The 14,557-nt window shown below is 42.5% G+C and overlaps 1 protein-coding gene across 1 annotated transcript in view; it reads right to left on the minus strand.

Annotated features, from left to right (window-relative positions):
• The window catches only part of LOC311245561 (exocyst complex component 3-like protein), a 96,621-nt gene that overhangs the window by 36,152 nt on the left and 45,912 nt on the right, over positions 1-14,557 (minus strand). Inside the window, exons 15-18 of the mRNA XM_084335455.1 lie at positions 10,272-10,308; positions 8,282-8,431; positions 6,861-6,969; positions 2,641-2,753 (exon numbers count right to left, since the gene is read on the minus strand). Of these exons, the coding sequence (XP_084191581.1) occupies positions 2,641-2,753; positions 6,861-6,969; positions 8,282-8,431; positions 10,272-10,308 (409 nt within the window). The remainder of the gene's footprint in view (positions 1-2,640; positions 2,754-6,860; positions 6,970-8,281; positions 8,432-10,271; positions 10,309-14,557) is intronic.

The raw sequence follows: 14,557 nt of genomic DNA on the forward strand, positions 1-14,557 counted from the left end.
AATTATATTTCTTGATTCAGAACAATTTGATCATGGATGAACAAAACATTCAATGCGAATGGTTGATTTGAATTTCAAGGACTTTTTAAGCACCTTGTTAAAAATGGGATGTTTTCAAGGAATTCCAGGCCGCGATTTTTTTTGTAAAAAATCAAGCACTTTAAGCACTTCAAGGACCTTGTGCGAACCCCGATTTATATAACAGCTTTTATCCAAAGTGCTTTACAATTTCTTGCTCACATTTTACCCATTCACTCACTCAACACATTCACTCACACATTCACACACGACGGAGGCAACCATGCAAGGTGCCGACCTGCACATCGGGAGAAATTAAGGGTTCAAGTGTCTTGCTCAAGGACACTTCGACACGCTGCCTGGGAGGAGCGGGAATCGAACCGGGAACCTCCGGATTACCAGACGACTGCGCTACCTCCTGAGCCGCCCCTCGTCTAGAACCGTAAGCCCTGTCTCTTACATTGATGATGTTGATCGGTAGAGTTCTTTCTCAGCACAATCCATGCAGTTCCTCCTACTAGCTCTGGAGCAGGGGTGTAAAAAGTACCCAGAAATTATACTTTCGTCTCAAAATTGTACTCAAGTAAAAGTCAGAGTATCTGGCTAAAAACACTTGAGTAAAAGTTAAAAAGTTTCTACTTTTTAAATGTACTCTAGTACTAAAAAGTAAAAGTAAAAACTTTTTTTTATTCCGGGGCAATGAAATGTTCCGTTTAGTCCTCTTCATCACTCGTACTATCATTTGCGGTCATCTTCTGTAGCTTGTCACTCTGACTGTCTATTCTTCTGATAGCAGGTGTTTAATCAAAGATCCCCGCTTTCTAGTCTTGCACAAGGACCAATCAGCATGGGTATGGGCGGGTTAATTTTCCATTGATGGGGATTTGATTGGCTGTTTTTAAATAAAGCGCGGCCGCAGGATTAATAACGTTAACGTTAGTTCGGGGGTCTAGTAGGAGCATGTGTGAAGAACAGACTGGATCGAACCGAGAAGGGATTCATCATTATTGGCAAGTAATAAATAGGGCAAGGGTTTCCAAAAATCTGAACTATCCCTTTAACCCTTTCACTATCGTCTGTAGTGTGATAGTAAAGGGTTAACCTTCTGTAGTAAATGGTAAATGGCTGCTTTTTTATATAGTGCTTTTATCCAAAGCGCTTTACAATTTGTTACTCACAATTTACCCATTCACTCACACATTCACACACCGACGGCGGAGGCAACCATGCAAGGTGCCAACCTGCTCATCGGGAGCAATTAGTAGTGTGGTAGTGAAAGGGTTAACCCTTTGTCATGTGGCAGTGAAAGGGTTAACCTTCTGTATTGTCACAATGAAAGGGTTAACAGTTTGGTAGTGTGGCAGTGAAAGGGTTAAACTCAATCTATTAACACACATGTCTGCCACGCAGTTTGAGCATCTTATAGTCGTATCTGCCAGCGCTGTAAGCCTATGGAGTCGCTCATCTTCTTTGTAGGGCTATAACTTTTTAAATATTATAGCTATATCGACATTACTATGGCCCATTCAACATCGGGTATCTATCGTTCCGGATGTGGGAATGTTATATTTTTCCTTACTTCCTGGTCTGCAGTAATTCCTAGAACGCGAGTTATAGGCCCTGATACATATTATACATAATCGATTGGCATTTCGTTTCTATACACACAAAAAATTCAAATGCATATGCTCCATCATGCGTGAAGGAAAGGGGGGAGGGTCGTTTATGATTCTTTGATAGTCAGTAACAGCTTTCTTTAGTACGGCATCATACGTTGATCAGATGGATTGCAATGAAATAAATGGACAATCGAGCTGGAATTAACGTTAGATTCCTCTTACCTGTGGCCAATGAGTCTGGAGAAAAAATATTCCAATTATTTGATTTCCATCTGCTAGATCCGTTTTCCGTTTGTACGACGCAATAAACGCTGAAAGCATATTGATTCTTGCGTCTCGAAAGCGATCCAATGCACTAGAGTGTTTGTCTGGATCCACATAACAAGAGAGCTCTGCCCAGGACATATTCACCGATGCACAGAGCGCAGCATCCGGTTTAGAGTGGGTGCAACATCGCCCGAAATCCACCAGGCGGCGGTATTGAGCCGTTGCAATATCAGACAGAGTCCAGAGTCTCCCGGAGCCTTGCTGGATGAATTATGAATGGCAATAGCGAATAAAGGAAATAACGATCATAAAAACGAGTAAACTCGTTATTGCCGTTATTCGATTGGCGGCCAATAACGAGTAAACTCGTTCTTGGCGCAGAAGCAGTTAAGATAGGCTTAATTCTTCACGGTATGTCCACCAGGTGGAGCCAGAAACAGCCTGACATGAGTTGAATCTAAAGTACACCACACATCTCCTGTCTGAAGCTAGCCGACTAGCTCAATGACTGACTGACACACACACACTTGTTTATGTGAAATATGGGGACATTACATAGATGTACATGCACTCTGTAACTAACTGTGTACCTTAACCATCACACTACAAAAGCCTAAATCAGACATGTCAAAAATGTCCTCATTTGGTAGCGTGTCCTGATTTTGAGAGGGTAGAGTCTTGAAATGTTCCTGATTATTCACATAAATGAGGTACACACACACACACACACACGCACCTGGACCAGGTTCAGGTGAGCGTGTTCATAGCTGGGCAGGGCTCCCTCTCCTATGAGCTCTGTGTCAAACAGCTCTGTGACCAGGATGTTGGCTCGCATCTGCATGTCTCCATCTGGAACCAGTCAGAAACACATGAAACCTGACAAATATATATAACATTAAAACATCTCATTGGAATGTACCAACTTTACCATAACAGGAGGGGGGGGGCTGCCAGTATTGATGTAATGCTGCTCTGTGTGTGTGTGTGTGTGTGTGTGTGTGTGTGTGTGTGTGTGTGTGTGTGTGTGTACACTTGTATCACTATACTTGTGAGGACCAGTTTCAACACTGGACATGAGATGTGAGGACAGGACCATTTAGCTCACTGGGCTAAAGGGGAATGCCACCCATTTTACGAGCCCCGGGACAGTTGAGTCAGTATTTGTGAACACGCACCACTCTCTCCTAAAGCGAGAAATCCCTTCAATCTGTGACGTCACTGAGATGTAAAATCTGGGGCTGCTCCATAGACAATGACTGAGGCCTCTGACTTTATGAGGCCATAAGATGTTTGTGCTCTTACACCAAAATGAGGTTTTAACTCTGGTTCAGACCTTCTAGCAATGCTACAATATAAACCTCATTTCACACAAACAGTTCATGGCCTCACAAAGGCAGAAACCCATTCGTCGTCTACGGAGCACTCCCAGATTTTACATCCCAGTGACATCACAGATTATAGGGTTCCCTCTCTGATGTCTCGCTTTAGGAGAGAGTGCTGCGTGTTCACAGATACTGACTGAACTGTCCTGGGGTACAGGAAGAACAAATGGGTGGCATTCCCCTTTAAGGGAAAGGGTTAGAATCGGGGTGGTTTTAAGTTCAAACACGTATCGGTGAGGCTTGATGTCGGGGGAAATGGATTTAGTTAACCCTTTCACTACCACACTACAGACGGTTAACCGTCTTGTGAAAGGGTTAACCATTGGTCATGTGGCAGTGAAAGGGTTAACCTTCTGTAGTGTGGTTGTGAAAGGGTTAACCACTTGTCATGTGGTAGTGAAAGGGTTAACCCTTTGTTAGTGTGAAAGGGTTAATGGGGGTCCTCCTCACAAGTATATACATGTAGTAGGGGTGTAACGGTACACAAAAAACACGGTATGGTACGTACCTCAGTTTTGAAGTCATGGTTCGGTACGGGTTTTCGGTACAGTGGGGGAAAGTTTGGCTTTCCATGTTCCACTCAGGGGTGATGTAGTGTGCAGTAACTAATTGTACTTGTAGGGCTGTCAACGAATATTCTATATTGAAATTAATAATCGACTTGTAAAAAAAATTATAATTATATTAGATTGTGAAAAAAACAGCCCCCGGTGGGCGGTCGTTAGTGGTTAACATACCGTTGTATTCGTTCGGTACACTACACAGCCGTTCGGTACGGTATGGTACACACTAGGGCTGTCCCCGACTAAGGATTTGGATGGTCGACTATGATAGGCCAAAATGTGCCGTTAGTCGACTATTGGTCGACTAATAAAAAAAAATATAAAAATTTAATAAAAAAGTATAATATATTTTTTTTTAAATGTGTGGGGGGTGCTTAATGTCTGAAGGAGTCGACTGAAGGCTTCTTGTCCTCTGCAAAAGCACGCAATTGGTCCACTGATGGATACATCTTGATATTTGTCTAGTCTGTGTGTTCATTAGATGGGTGAAATCCTCTTTCAGTGCCTCTGTGCCTGTTTTCGTAGGCAGTTAGCCTCTGGTATGCGTGCCATTAGTGTTAGCCACGCTTCTAGGCCTCTTTTCTTTTGGAAAGAATGATAAAAAATGAAAATAAAAAAAATATTAAAATTTTTGTTTTGTTTTTGTATTCGACTAATAGGTTGGCAGTCAACTACAGCTCCTTTCGACCGATTAGTCGACTAATCGACTAATAGGGGTCAGCCCTAGTACACACTGAAACTGTTCGGTACGGATACGTGTACCTTTACACCCCTAACATGTAGTATTATTTACAAGTGTGTGTGTGCGTGTGTGTTGCTGTTTTTCTGGACTTCCGTGATGCGTTTGGAACTTTAGCACACAATGTTATGATTACAGCTCTTGAGGAAATACATCTGCCCCAGGTTTATATTGACATTGTCAAAAAACGTGTATTGTGGTTCCTTTATTACAGGTTATCTGTGATAAACAGCTCACAGACCCCATCCCTTTCAAAGTTGGTGTTAAGACTGGTTGTCCGTGGAGCTCTGTTAATTTTGTTATAGCAATAAACCAGTGGTTGAAGTGGCTCTGTATGTGTGCCCCTGCTAATGTCATTTCCCCTAACCCCGCACAGGGGTATGCAGACGATGTACAGGTTGCCTCATATCATGCGGCTGAAATAAACACCATGCTCTCCAGAACCGACTCCTTTTTTGGAGTGGTCTGGATTAGAGGTTAAATATTCAAAATGTGCAGTGTTTTATGAAAGGCGGAGTGGGGGAAACCGTTGGTATCACTCAAACACAGATAGAATACCTGCATTCACAATTGGCAATAAACCCATTACACTACAGTCTATTCACATCATCAGACATACACATACCTCGGTCACAAGTTTACTGTGGCAGGTGAGTGGAAAGAACAGGTAGATGAAATCATCTCTGAATACACCAGCAGACTTGATTTAATTCATGCATCACCACTTCCACTCATCATGAAACTTGAGGCAATCAGAGTAATGGCATTGACCAAAGTACAATATCTGTTCTCCAATGTACATATTCCACGAAAATCACTACATGATTTGACTGATAAAACCATACACCTAGTAATGGACTGGCCTCAACACACACAACACGCAACATTATATTTCACAGTAAACGTGAGGGTGGTCTGGGTGTTCCCAATTTTGAATGGGCATATATTGCTACACGGCTCTCCCATCTGTTGAATATGCTGAACAGTGACAACCAGTATGTGAGAACGCTCGCTCGTTCTTCTCTTTTCTTGGACCTAAAAAGACGTAAGGTCCCCCTGGCGTGTGGTTCGGACCCTAACTTCCTAGGCTTCAAGAGAAAGCTGAATGGAAAGCTGGACAGTCGCTCTCCTGGCTTCGGTGTGTGGTCAGACTGGCAGGACCTTAATGACCCTGATGTTACCCTGGAGTGGGTGGGGTCTAACTCTGAGGCAGTGGCTGTCTCAGATCATATTATATCTGACCCCAGTATCTCTGTCAGAGCATCTATGACTGTGTGTGGAATGGATCCCCAACTTCCACTGACTAATACCCGAGGTCGCCTCCTGTGGGCACAACAGCAAAGACAGCAGGAACAATGGACTGAGTTGAGACTGCAGGGGAAGATTGCGTAGTGCTGCGGACCATTCTGTCTCTCACTCTGTGTTAAATGTTTTTGCCATAGATGAGCGCATTGTTATCTTTACTCTGAAAGCGAGATTACAGGTCTTACCATCTAAACTGAATCTCTCCATCTGGTTTCCAGGCAGTCATGCTCCTCACTGTATTCATCATGGCAATGACCAAATAGCTGAAACCATGCCCCACATCTTAAATGGTTGCCATGTATACAGGGGCCTCTACATAAGTAGGCATGACAGAATAGTAGATTTGATAGCGAAAGATATCTCTTCTATGTTTAGGCCCTCCATCACGCTGTTAAGCATTCTACTGTGAAGCCAAGCATGTTCAACCTGTGCAATGATGATTCTGTGTTCTCTAATATTACAGCTAACACCCCTGATGTATTTGTTGTAAATGAACACCTTAGGGAGGTGTCCATTCTTGAGGTTGGCTGTACTTTTGACTACAGCTTAGAAGAAGCCTTTCTAACCAAAATGCTGAAATACCAACAGCTACAGCAGACCATCTCACAGCTAGGCTACAGATGTAAACTCCTAGTTTTTATCTTGTGCATGTGCACAAGTAGGTTGTGAGGGGCCTACAAATAGTCGGTATCCCCAAAAGGAAGGCCAAGCAGTTAGCCAGGTACTGCTCAGTATCAGCAATTATAGGAAGCCGCTCAATTTGGAGGAGGCGTTGTTTCCTTTTCCCATGATTCTGCTGTCCATGCACCTTGTACCTGGCTGTTCTTTCATAATTTCTGACTGCACTGGCAGTGTTTATGTCCTTTGTATGAGGCCTCCTTGTACTTCTGTTCATGTGGACATAAATAAACATTTCAAATGTGCCTGCGTGTGTGTGTGCGTGTGTGCGTGCGTTCCTCTCTCTGACCTGGCCCTACGGTCACTTCAGTGGAGTGTTTGTTGATGATCTTGATCTGGTCAACGAAGCCATTCTTCTCCACAATGCGTTGGGCAGCCTCTGCCATGGGTTTGAACACCTACGGAAACAGAAAAAGAATACTGTTTTTTTCCCTCTCTCTCGCCTCCACAGAACAAACTGAAACTCAGCCATCATTATAATATGTGCAGGTGTGTAATACCTGTTGGTGTTATGATATTTGATATTTGGTAGCCATGTTATGCTCACTCATCACTTGAATCGCTTCATTAGGCTTCCAGTGTGTATCGGAAATTGTTCCTTACAGCAGTGGTTCTCAAAGTGGGGTCTGGGGACCCACAGGGGTCGTTGAGAAGGTTCCAGGGGGTCCCCAGAAAAATGTGTAATAGTTTAATTTCACTAGAAGTTTAGCACAATGAGAGAATGAATTACCACCTACCTACATTATAGACTATGTGCAACCGTTTCATCTATACTCACTTAAACACCAGGGTCTGTAGCACCTGTTTCATCTATACTCACTTAAACACCAGGGTCTGTAGCACCTTTTTCATCTATACTCACTTAAACAACAGGGTCTGTAGCACCTGTTTCATCTATACTCACTTACACACCAAGGTTTGTAGCACCTTTTTCATCTATACTCACTTAAACAACAGGGTCTGTAGCACCCGTTTCATCTATACTCACTTACACACCAAGGTTTGTAGCACCTGTTTCATCTATACTCACTTACACACCAAGGTTTGTAGCACCTGTTTCATCTATACTCACGCAGGGTTTCCCATTAATTACCTAGACTGTGGTATTTGTTCAATTCCACCACCAGCACACCTTGATTCAACTAATAAAGGGCTAGTTAAGTTGAATCAGGATTGCTGGTGGTGGAATTTAACAAATACATTGAACGGCTGGGGTGCTTCGAGGAGAGGATTGGGAAGCACTAGTCTAGTCGATTTTGAGCACAAAGTTCATCATAGATCTAGCCTCTTTATTTTGCTCTCAAAGTGCACCAGATTGATGCATTTAACTTTAAAATGTACACACAAAAAAAAGTACGGGGGGCATGCCCCCGGACCCCCCTAGAGGGTCGGAGGTTCACCCCCAATAGTCTCTGAAAATCCTGTGGGAAACACTGACACGTAAACACCAGGGTCTGTAGAACCAGTTTCATCTATACTCACTCAAACACCAGGGTCTGTACAGTAGCACCTGTTTCATCTATACTCACTCAAACACCAGGGTCTGTACAGTAGCACCTGTTTCAGCTATACTCACTCAAACACCAGGGTCTGTACCGTCTCATCTATACTCTCACTTATAATCACATCATATAAAGGACCAGGTCATGCGTACACATTGTGTCACTGTTTTTGAAACACTGAAACGCTCCATAACAGAACTGAACCAACCTCCACGGCGTAGCAGAAGTCGGCCCCAGCAGAGAGAGCCATCATGGAGAGCAGTCCTGTTCCGGTGCCGATGTCCAGAACCACCACCCTCTCGCCCCTGGCCTTCACCCTGGCCACTGCTGCCCGGATGCCCCGGTAGTACTTCTGGTTCTGAGGACAGAGAGGCGCCGCGTGGAACGGTGTCAGCAGCGTCAGGGACGTGTGCCATTAACTGATCATTTGATCGCAAGCTAATCACAAAAAAACAAATTAAATTAACTCGTTATCACGGGAAAACAAAGTAAATAAAATGTATGAATGTATGGCCTCTTAGGGCTTCCGTACTCCCAAATAAAAATAAATAAATCGAATATTATTATCAACAACAACAACGCGTAAGCTAAGTGTAACATCTAGGTTTTACACTGATAATTAACACTGTGCTCATGTCCAATAATACCCATTACCCATTATACAAACTACACATATCTTAAAAATATGTGAATTATAAATATATATATATATATATATATATATATATATATATATATATATATATATATAAATAAACACACACAGTGAAGTCATGCAGCGATGACAGTATGTCCGCATTTAACAGTCTAATGACAAAAGATGATATATAATGAATTCATATATAACGAACATGCAATTTATTGTTTGTGTGTATCCTAATTTAGTTTGTGTTCGGTATAACAAACTTTCAAAACAACCTGCCGACTCAATCCACTACTCTATTTCTGGTTTGGAATGTAGCGGTGTGGTGAGTGACCTATGTGTAGTATACCTAAGTGTAGTATATAGTACTGTTGTTATATTAGTTGGACAGCAGTCTGCCTCCTTGTGAATAGTGTAATGTAACTCATAATAAGTGCCTCCAGGTTTGCATGTCCTTGTGTAATGCTGGTTGTCTTGGCTATAATAATACAATGCACTCTTCTTGAATGTGTTATTAAGGGGTTTTGGCTGCTGGTTTTCTCTTTTGAGATATTATTTACAATAAAATGGCTTGCTTGCAAAGTTAGTTTTATTTAATTTTTTACCTTTTTTTTGTAAGCTTAATGGAAGCATCATATTTTTATTTGTACTGCAAGACAATATTTGCTGGGGGAAATTGGCCCACCCACATTTATTTAGCCCAGCCACTGCCAGGGTCCTCTGACAAATGGGGGGGCAGGCGCTATTGATTCGCTAAACCCATAATATCAGGAACACGATCATGCCAAACCAATATGGCACTGGTGGACAGCTTTAGGCCAAACTTATCTGGTGAGTTATCCACTGGCGTATGCCCCTCCCCTTACCAAATATATATATAATATATATATATATTGTTTAACCTTTATTTACCCAGGGTAGGTTCGCTGAGCATTGATTGATTGATTGATTGAAAACTTTATTAACAGATTGCAGAATGGGTACAATACAGTACGGCTCAATACACACAATTGTTAAGGGGATGCAGACCAGAGAAAGACTTTCGTCTTGTTTACATCAGGGTCCCCCATTTTCAATTCATCAGGACATATATGACATACATGACATACAGATAGTCAGTAGCAGTACTGCTACATCTATACATTTATGACATACCAGATTTGCAAATACAGTACTGTTTGTGATACAGAAGGAGTCAAGAAAAGAGAGTATATACATTTGACGTAGAAACTGTACAGATGCTCTTTTTCAGCTACGCCCTGCTTCACATTCACACAGTTCCATTCACACCTGGGAGCTGCCCAGTACAACCACAGTCTGACACTGTTGGCCACTGAGCAACTCCACTGGAGCAGTTGGGGGTTAAGTGCCTTGCTCAAGGGCACTTCAGCGGCAGATTTTTCCTGCCGGTCGTGGGGATCGAACCGGCGACCTTCCGGTCACAAACCTGCTTCTCTACACCCATGGATAGCCCCGGAAAGTTACTGGGTCAGTAGCTGTATCAGTATGTATAGTATTACCAGTATATTTCTGGTTGCCATGCAACAGTACTTACCCTGTCGTGATCATGTAGCATATCTGCATAACAGGACCTGAAACACAAATATATATTGTTGTAACCAAGAAGCACGAAAACAATCGGAGCAATTCTGGTAAACAAGAATACCCTGAAGACTCTGGCAGGAGCACTCATTCAAGGGTACTATGACTATGCGTGCACCTCATGGTACCAAAGCACCTCAAAGGCGCTTAAAACAAAATTACAAACATCACAAAACAAACTGGTCAGACTACTACTTGACCTGAACCCCAGAACCCACCTCACCCCTGCCCACTTTGACAACCTAGGATGGCTTAGAGTAGACGACAGAGTACAGCAACTTGCAATGGGCCTGGTCTACAAGATACACTATACGACCGGGGTGCCCATGTACATGTCAAAATACTTCCCAAAGGTCAGTGAATACCACAACCACTACACCAGAGGAAGCTCAACAAATCATGTTAAACCCAGATTCGGCTCAAACAAGGGACTAAACACGTTTCGCAATTATGCCACAACAATGTGGAACGCCCTACCCAAAGCTGTAAAGGAATGTGAATCCCTGCCCACATTCAAAACCGCTCATAAAGAGCACCTACGGGAGGCTGCAATTCGAAACTGGCCACCGTAAATGCCCAAAACCCCCACCACCTCCTAATAGACAGTCTCCTCCCCACCGCATGTATATATTCCCTCCCCGCCGTATGTATATTTCTCTCCCACCCCCCCTAATGTACAGTCCCCTCCCCATCATATGTATATACTCTGTCAGGATCTAGGGGTAACAGTACTGTATATTGGAATACCGTTTATGTCACAAATGTATCAGTACTAAATACCTATATGTCCCTATGCCATAAATGTCATGTATGTTGTGTATGTCATAAATGTCTATATGAATTGAAAATGGGGGACCCTGATGGAAACAAGGCAAACGTCTTTCTCAGGTCTGCATCCCCTTAACAATTGTATGTATTGAGCCGTACTGTATTGTACCCATTCTGCAATCTGTTAAATAAAGTTTTCATTCATTCATTCACATATCCTCCACCGTTTTGCTGTAGTCTGTGATGATGGTGATGATGACGACAGTTTTGCAGCAGCTTACTTATTATCCAAAATAAGTTACACATTACGTCAACAAGTCTGTCATTTCATATGAGGTGTCAGTTAACCACTGTATGTATTAATGAAGTAAACGAGGGATGTGCAAGTGGCTAGAAGACTGTTGTGGAGCTACTACTAGCCATGGACCGGTTCCTTGCCTGGCTATCTCTTGGTGGTAATCATACTCTTCACTCTCCTCTACCCAGTCCAACGCGCCCGTGGTTGTGTTCGCTCGTCCGCAGAAGGTCTTCATCATTAAGAATAGTAATAGCTCGATTCCCGTTAAGCGTTAACTAGATAAACAAATAATAAATCAAGTTGTAGATTGGATTAGAGCAGCATTGCCTACACGCCGGGGGCAGCCATGTTTTACACAAACGTCACGTGACCTGGGTATGAAAATTAACCTCTTGTATCCCGAGATGTTTTTTTTGCTACCACCGCAACACTTCCGGTATTCTGTTGCGTCTCTACTTTCCGTAGCTCCATTTCTGCAGACCCCTCTCCGATTGGTTGAGCCCATTTCTAGACTGATTGATTGATTGATTGATTGAAAAGTTTATTAACAGATTGCAGAATGGGTACAGTACAGTACAGCTCAATACATACAATTGTTAAGAGGATGCAGACCTGAGAAAGACTTTCGTCTTGTTTCCATCAAGGTCCCCCATTTTCAATTCATCATATGACACACACGACATACAGATAGACAGTACTGCTACATCTATACATTTATGACATACCAGATTTTCAAATACAGTACTGTTTGTGATACTAAAAAAATCCAGAAAAAGAGTGTATATACATTTGACATAGAAACTGTGCATTGGAGGAGGTTGGGTAGGTGGGGTGGGGCTGTACATTGGGGGGGGGGGGGGGGGGGGGGTTGGGTAGGGGACGACGACACTGTACATTGGAATACTGACATACATTTGACATAGAAACTGTACATTGGAGGAGGTTGGGTAGGTGGGGTGGGGTTGGGTGGGGCTGTACATTGGAATACTGACAAAGCCATGCTTGGTCTTTATTGTACAACTTTGTTAGGACATTTGTAGGGGCCAGTTTTGAATTGCAGTCTCCCGTAGGTGTTCTTTGAGAGTGTTTTTGAAGGTGGGTAGTGATTCACATTGCTTTACAGCTTTGGGTAGGGCGTTCCACATTGTTGTGGCATAATTTCGAAACGTGTTTAGTCCCTTGTTTGAGCCGAATCTGGGTTTTACATGATTTGTGGAGCTCCCTCTGGTGTTGTGATCGTGGTATTCACTGACCTTTGGGATGTATTTTGACATGTACATGGGTACCTTGGTCGTGTAGTGTATCTTGTAGACCAGGCCCATTGCTGTACTCTGTCGTCTACTCTAAGCCATCCTAGGTTGGCAAAGTGTGCAGGGGTGAGGTGGGTTCTAGGAGTAAGGTCAAGCAGTAGTCTGACTAGTTTGTTTTGAGATGTTTGTAATTTGGTTTTTAGTGCCTTTGAGGTGCTTTGGTACCATGAGGTGCAAGCATAGTCGTAGTACCCTTGAATGAGTGCTCCTGCCAGAGTCTTCAGGGTATTCTTGTTTACCAGAGAGGAGATCCGGTACAAGAATCGAGTTCGTTGATTGACTTTTTTTTATTACATTGGATGCCATTTTGTCACAGGAAAGATTTGCCTCTAGGATGGAACCCAGGTAGGTAGTTTCATCTTTCCTACCGCAACACTTCCGGTATAGACTACTGCACCTCATGGAGGAGAGAGGGGGGGGGGGGGGGGGGGGGGGGGGGGGGGGCAGATATGACTCAATTAATCAATGTGGAATCATCTTAAATAATTGAAATATTATTGAAAGCTAACATTGTGAAGCTACAAATCTATGCTAAATTATATATATATATTTTTTAAATACCCTGGATGCGATTACATTACCACAAAAGATGTGTGTTTTGAAATAATGTCTAGATACCATTGTCTATAAGTTTATTTATTTTTTACCCAGGGACGGACAGTGCACATTAATCAACATCTTCAGTTTCCATATCAATGTAAATGTGCCAGAATTAACTAATGAGCTAGTTTTCATCTGTAGTCCCTGCCTAACATGCCTTGTCTTCATGGTGGGAGGTGTAGTAAATTCCCAAACATAGACTCATGATTAACTAATGTGTGGAAATATTTAGGCCTCAAAACAATAATTCATAGATTTGTGTGTGTGTGGTTACAATAGACTGATTGTGCAAATGCCCTCCTGGGGTGACAATGGCATAGTGGCAGCTGGGGTAAGATTACTTCCCTTTAGGGGATAGATCAAACAAAGACCAAAAGGTCATGTAGACATGTTATCTCGCTGAAGTTTCCTGTCACACACACAGTGAAGTGTTATCAGCTGCTTACGGCCTGGGGACACAGACAGACACACACACATAATCACACACACACATTTTCGAATACACATCCACACACACACACTCACACACACATAGTCACACACTCACACATACATACACATCCACACACACACACACACACTCACACACACACACACACACACACACACATTCACACACACACACACACACACACACACTCACACAGAAGATCTCCAAACTAACTATTTCCTGGTATATTGTTAAAATAGTATTTGAATAAGTAAGTTAAAATATAATTAGTGTTTGGTCATACTAAAATGTCTACAATTAGTTAATGTGTCTGTGCTATTTTCATTTAGATTCAATGTTCTATATGGTATTGAAATGTATTCTATTAAGCTAACAGAAAGATTAGATTTGTTAGATATATGTTCTGAAAGTCAAACAGACTTAGTAATAAAGAAATATATCTGTGTTTAGGTAATCAATATATCTTGAGGTACATCAAAGTATTAACAAGTCAAGTAATGTGTTTAAGTAAAATTATAGGTTAGATATTATAGGTTAGATATTCTCTGGGTAACTGTGAAGAGGGTTTGGCCTATAAGCCAAACCCCTATTTTCAAATACCAGCTTAGCCGGTTTGTGATTGGGGCAGGAATGTGATGATGTCATCAACTCGGAGACACTGGCCTGGGCTATAAGATGGGTGTGTGATGTGGGAGAGGAAACTCAAGGAAACAACAGAAGAACACTCTGAACCACAACCAAACCCACAAGGACAAGACCTCTCTCACCATCTCCACCATCAACCCCAAGGAGGCCAAGGCAGAACGAGAACA

This window comes from Notolepis coatsorum, assembly GCF_963971535.1.
Source record: "Notolepis coatsorum genome assembly, chromosome: 18".
NCBI classification, from domain to species: domain Eukaryota; kingdom Metazoa; phylum Chordata; class Actinopteri; order Aulopiformes; family Paralepididae; genus Notolepis; species Notolepis coatsorum.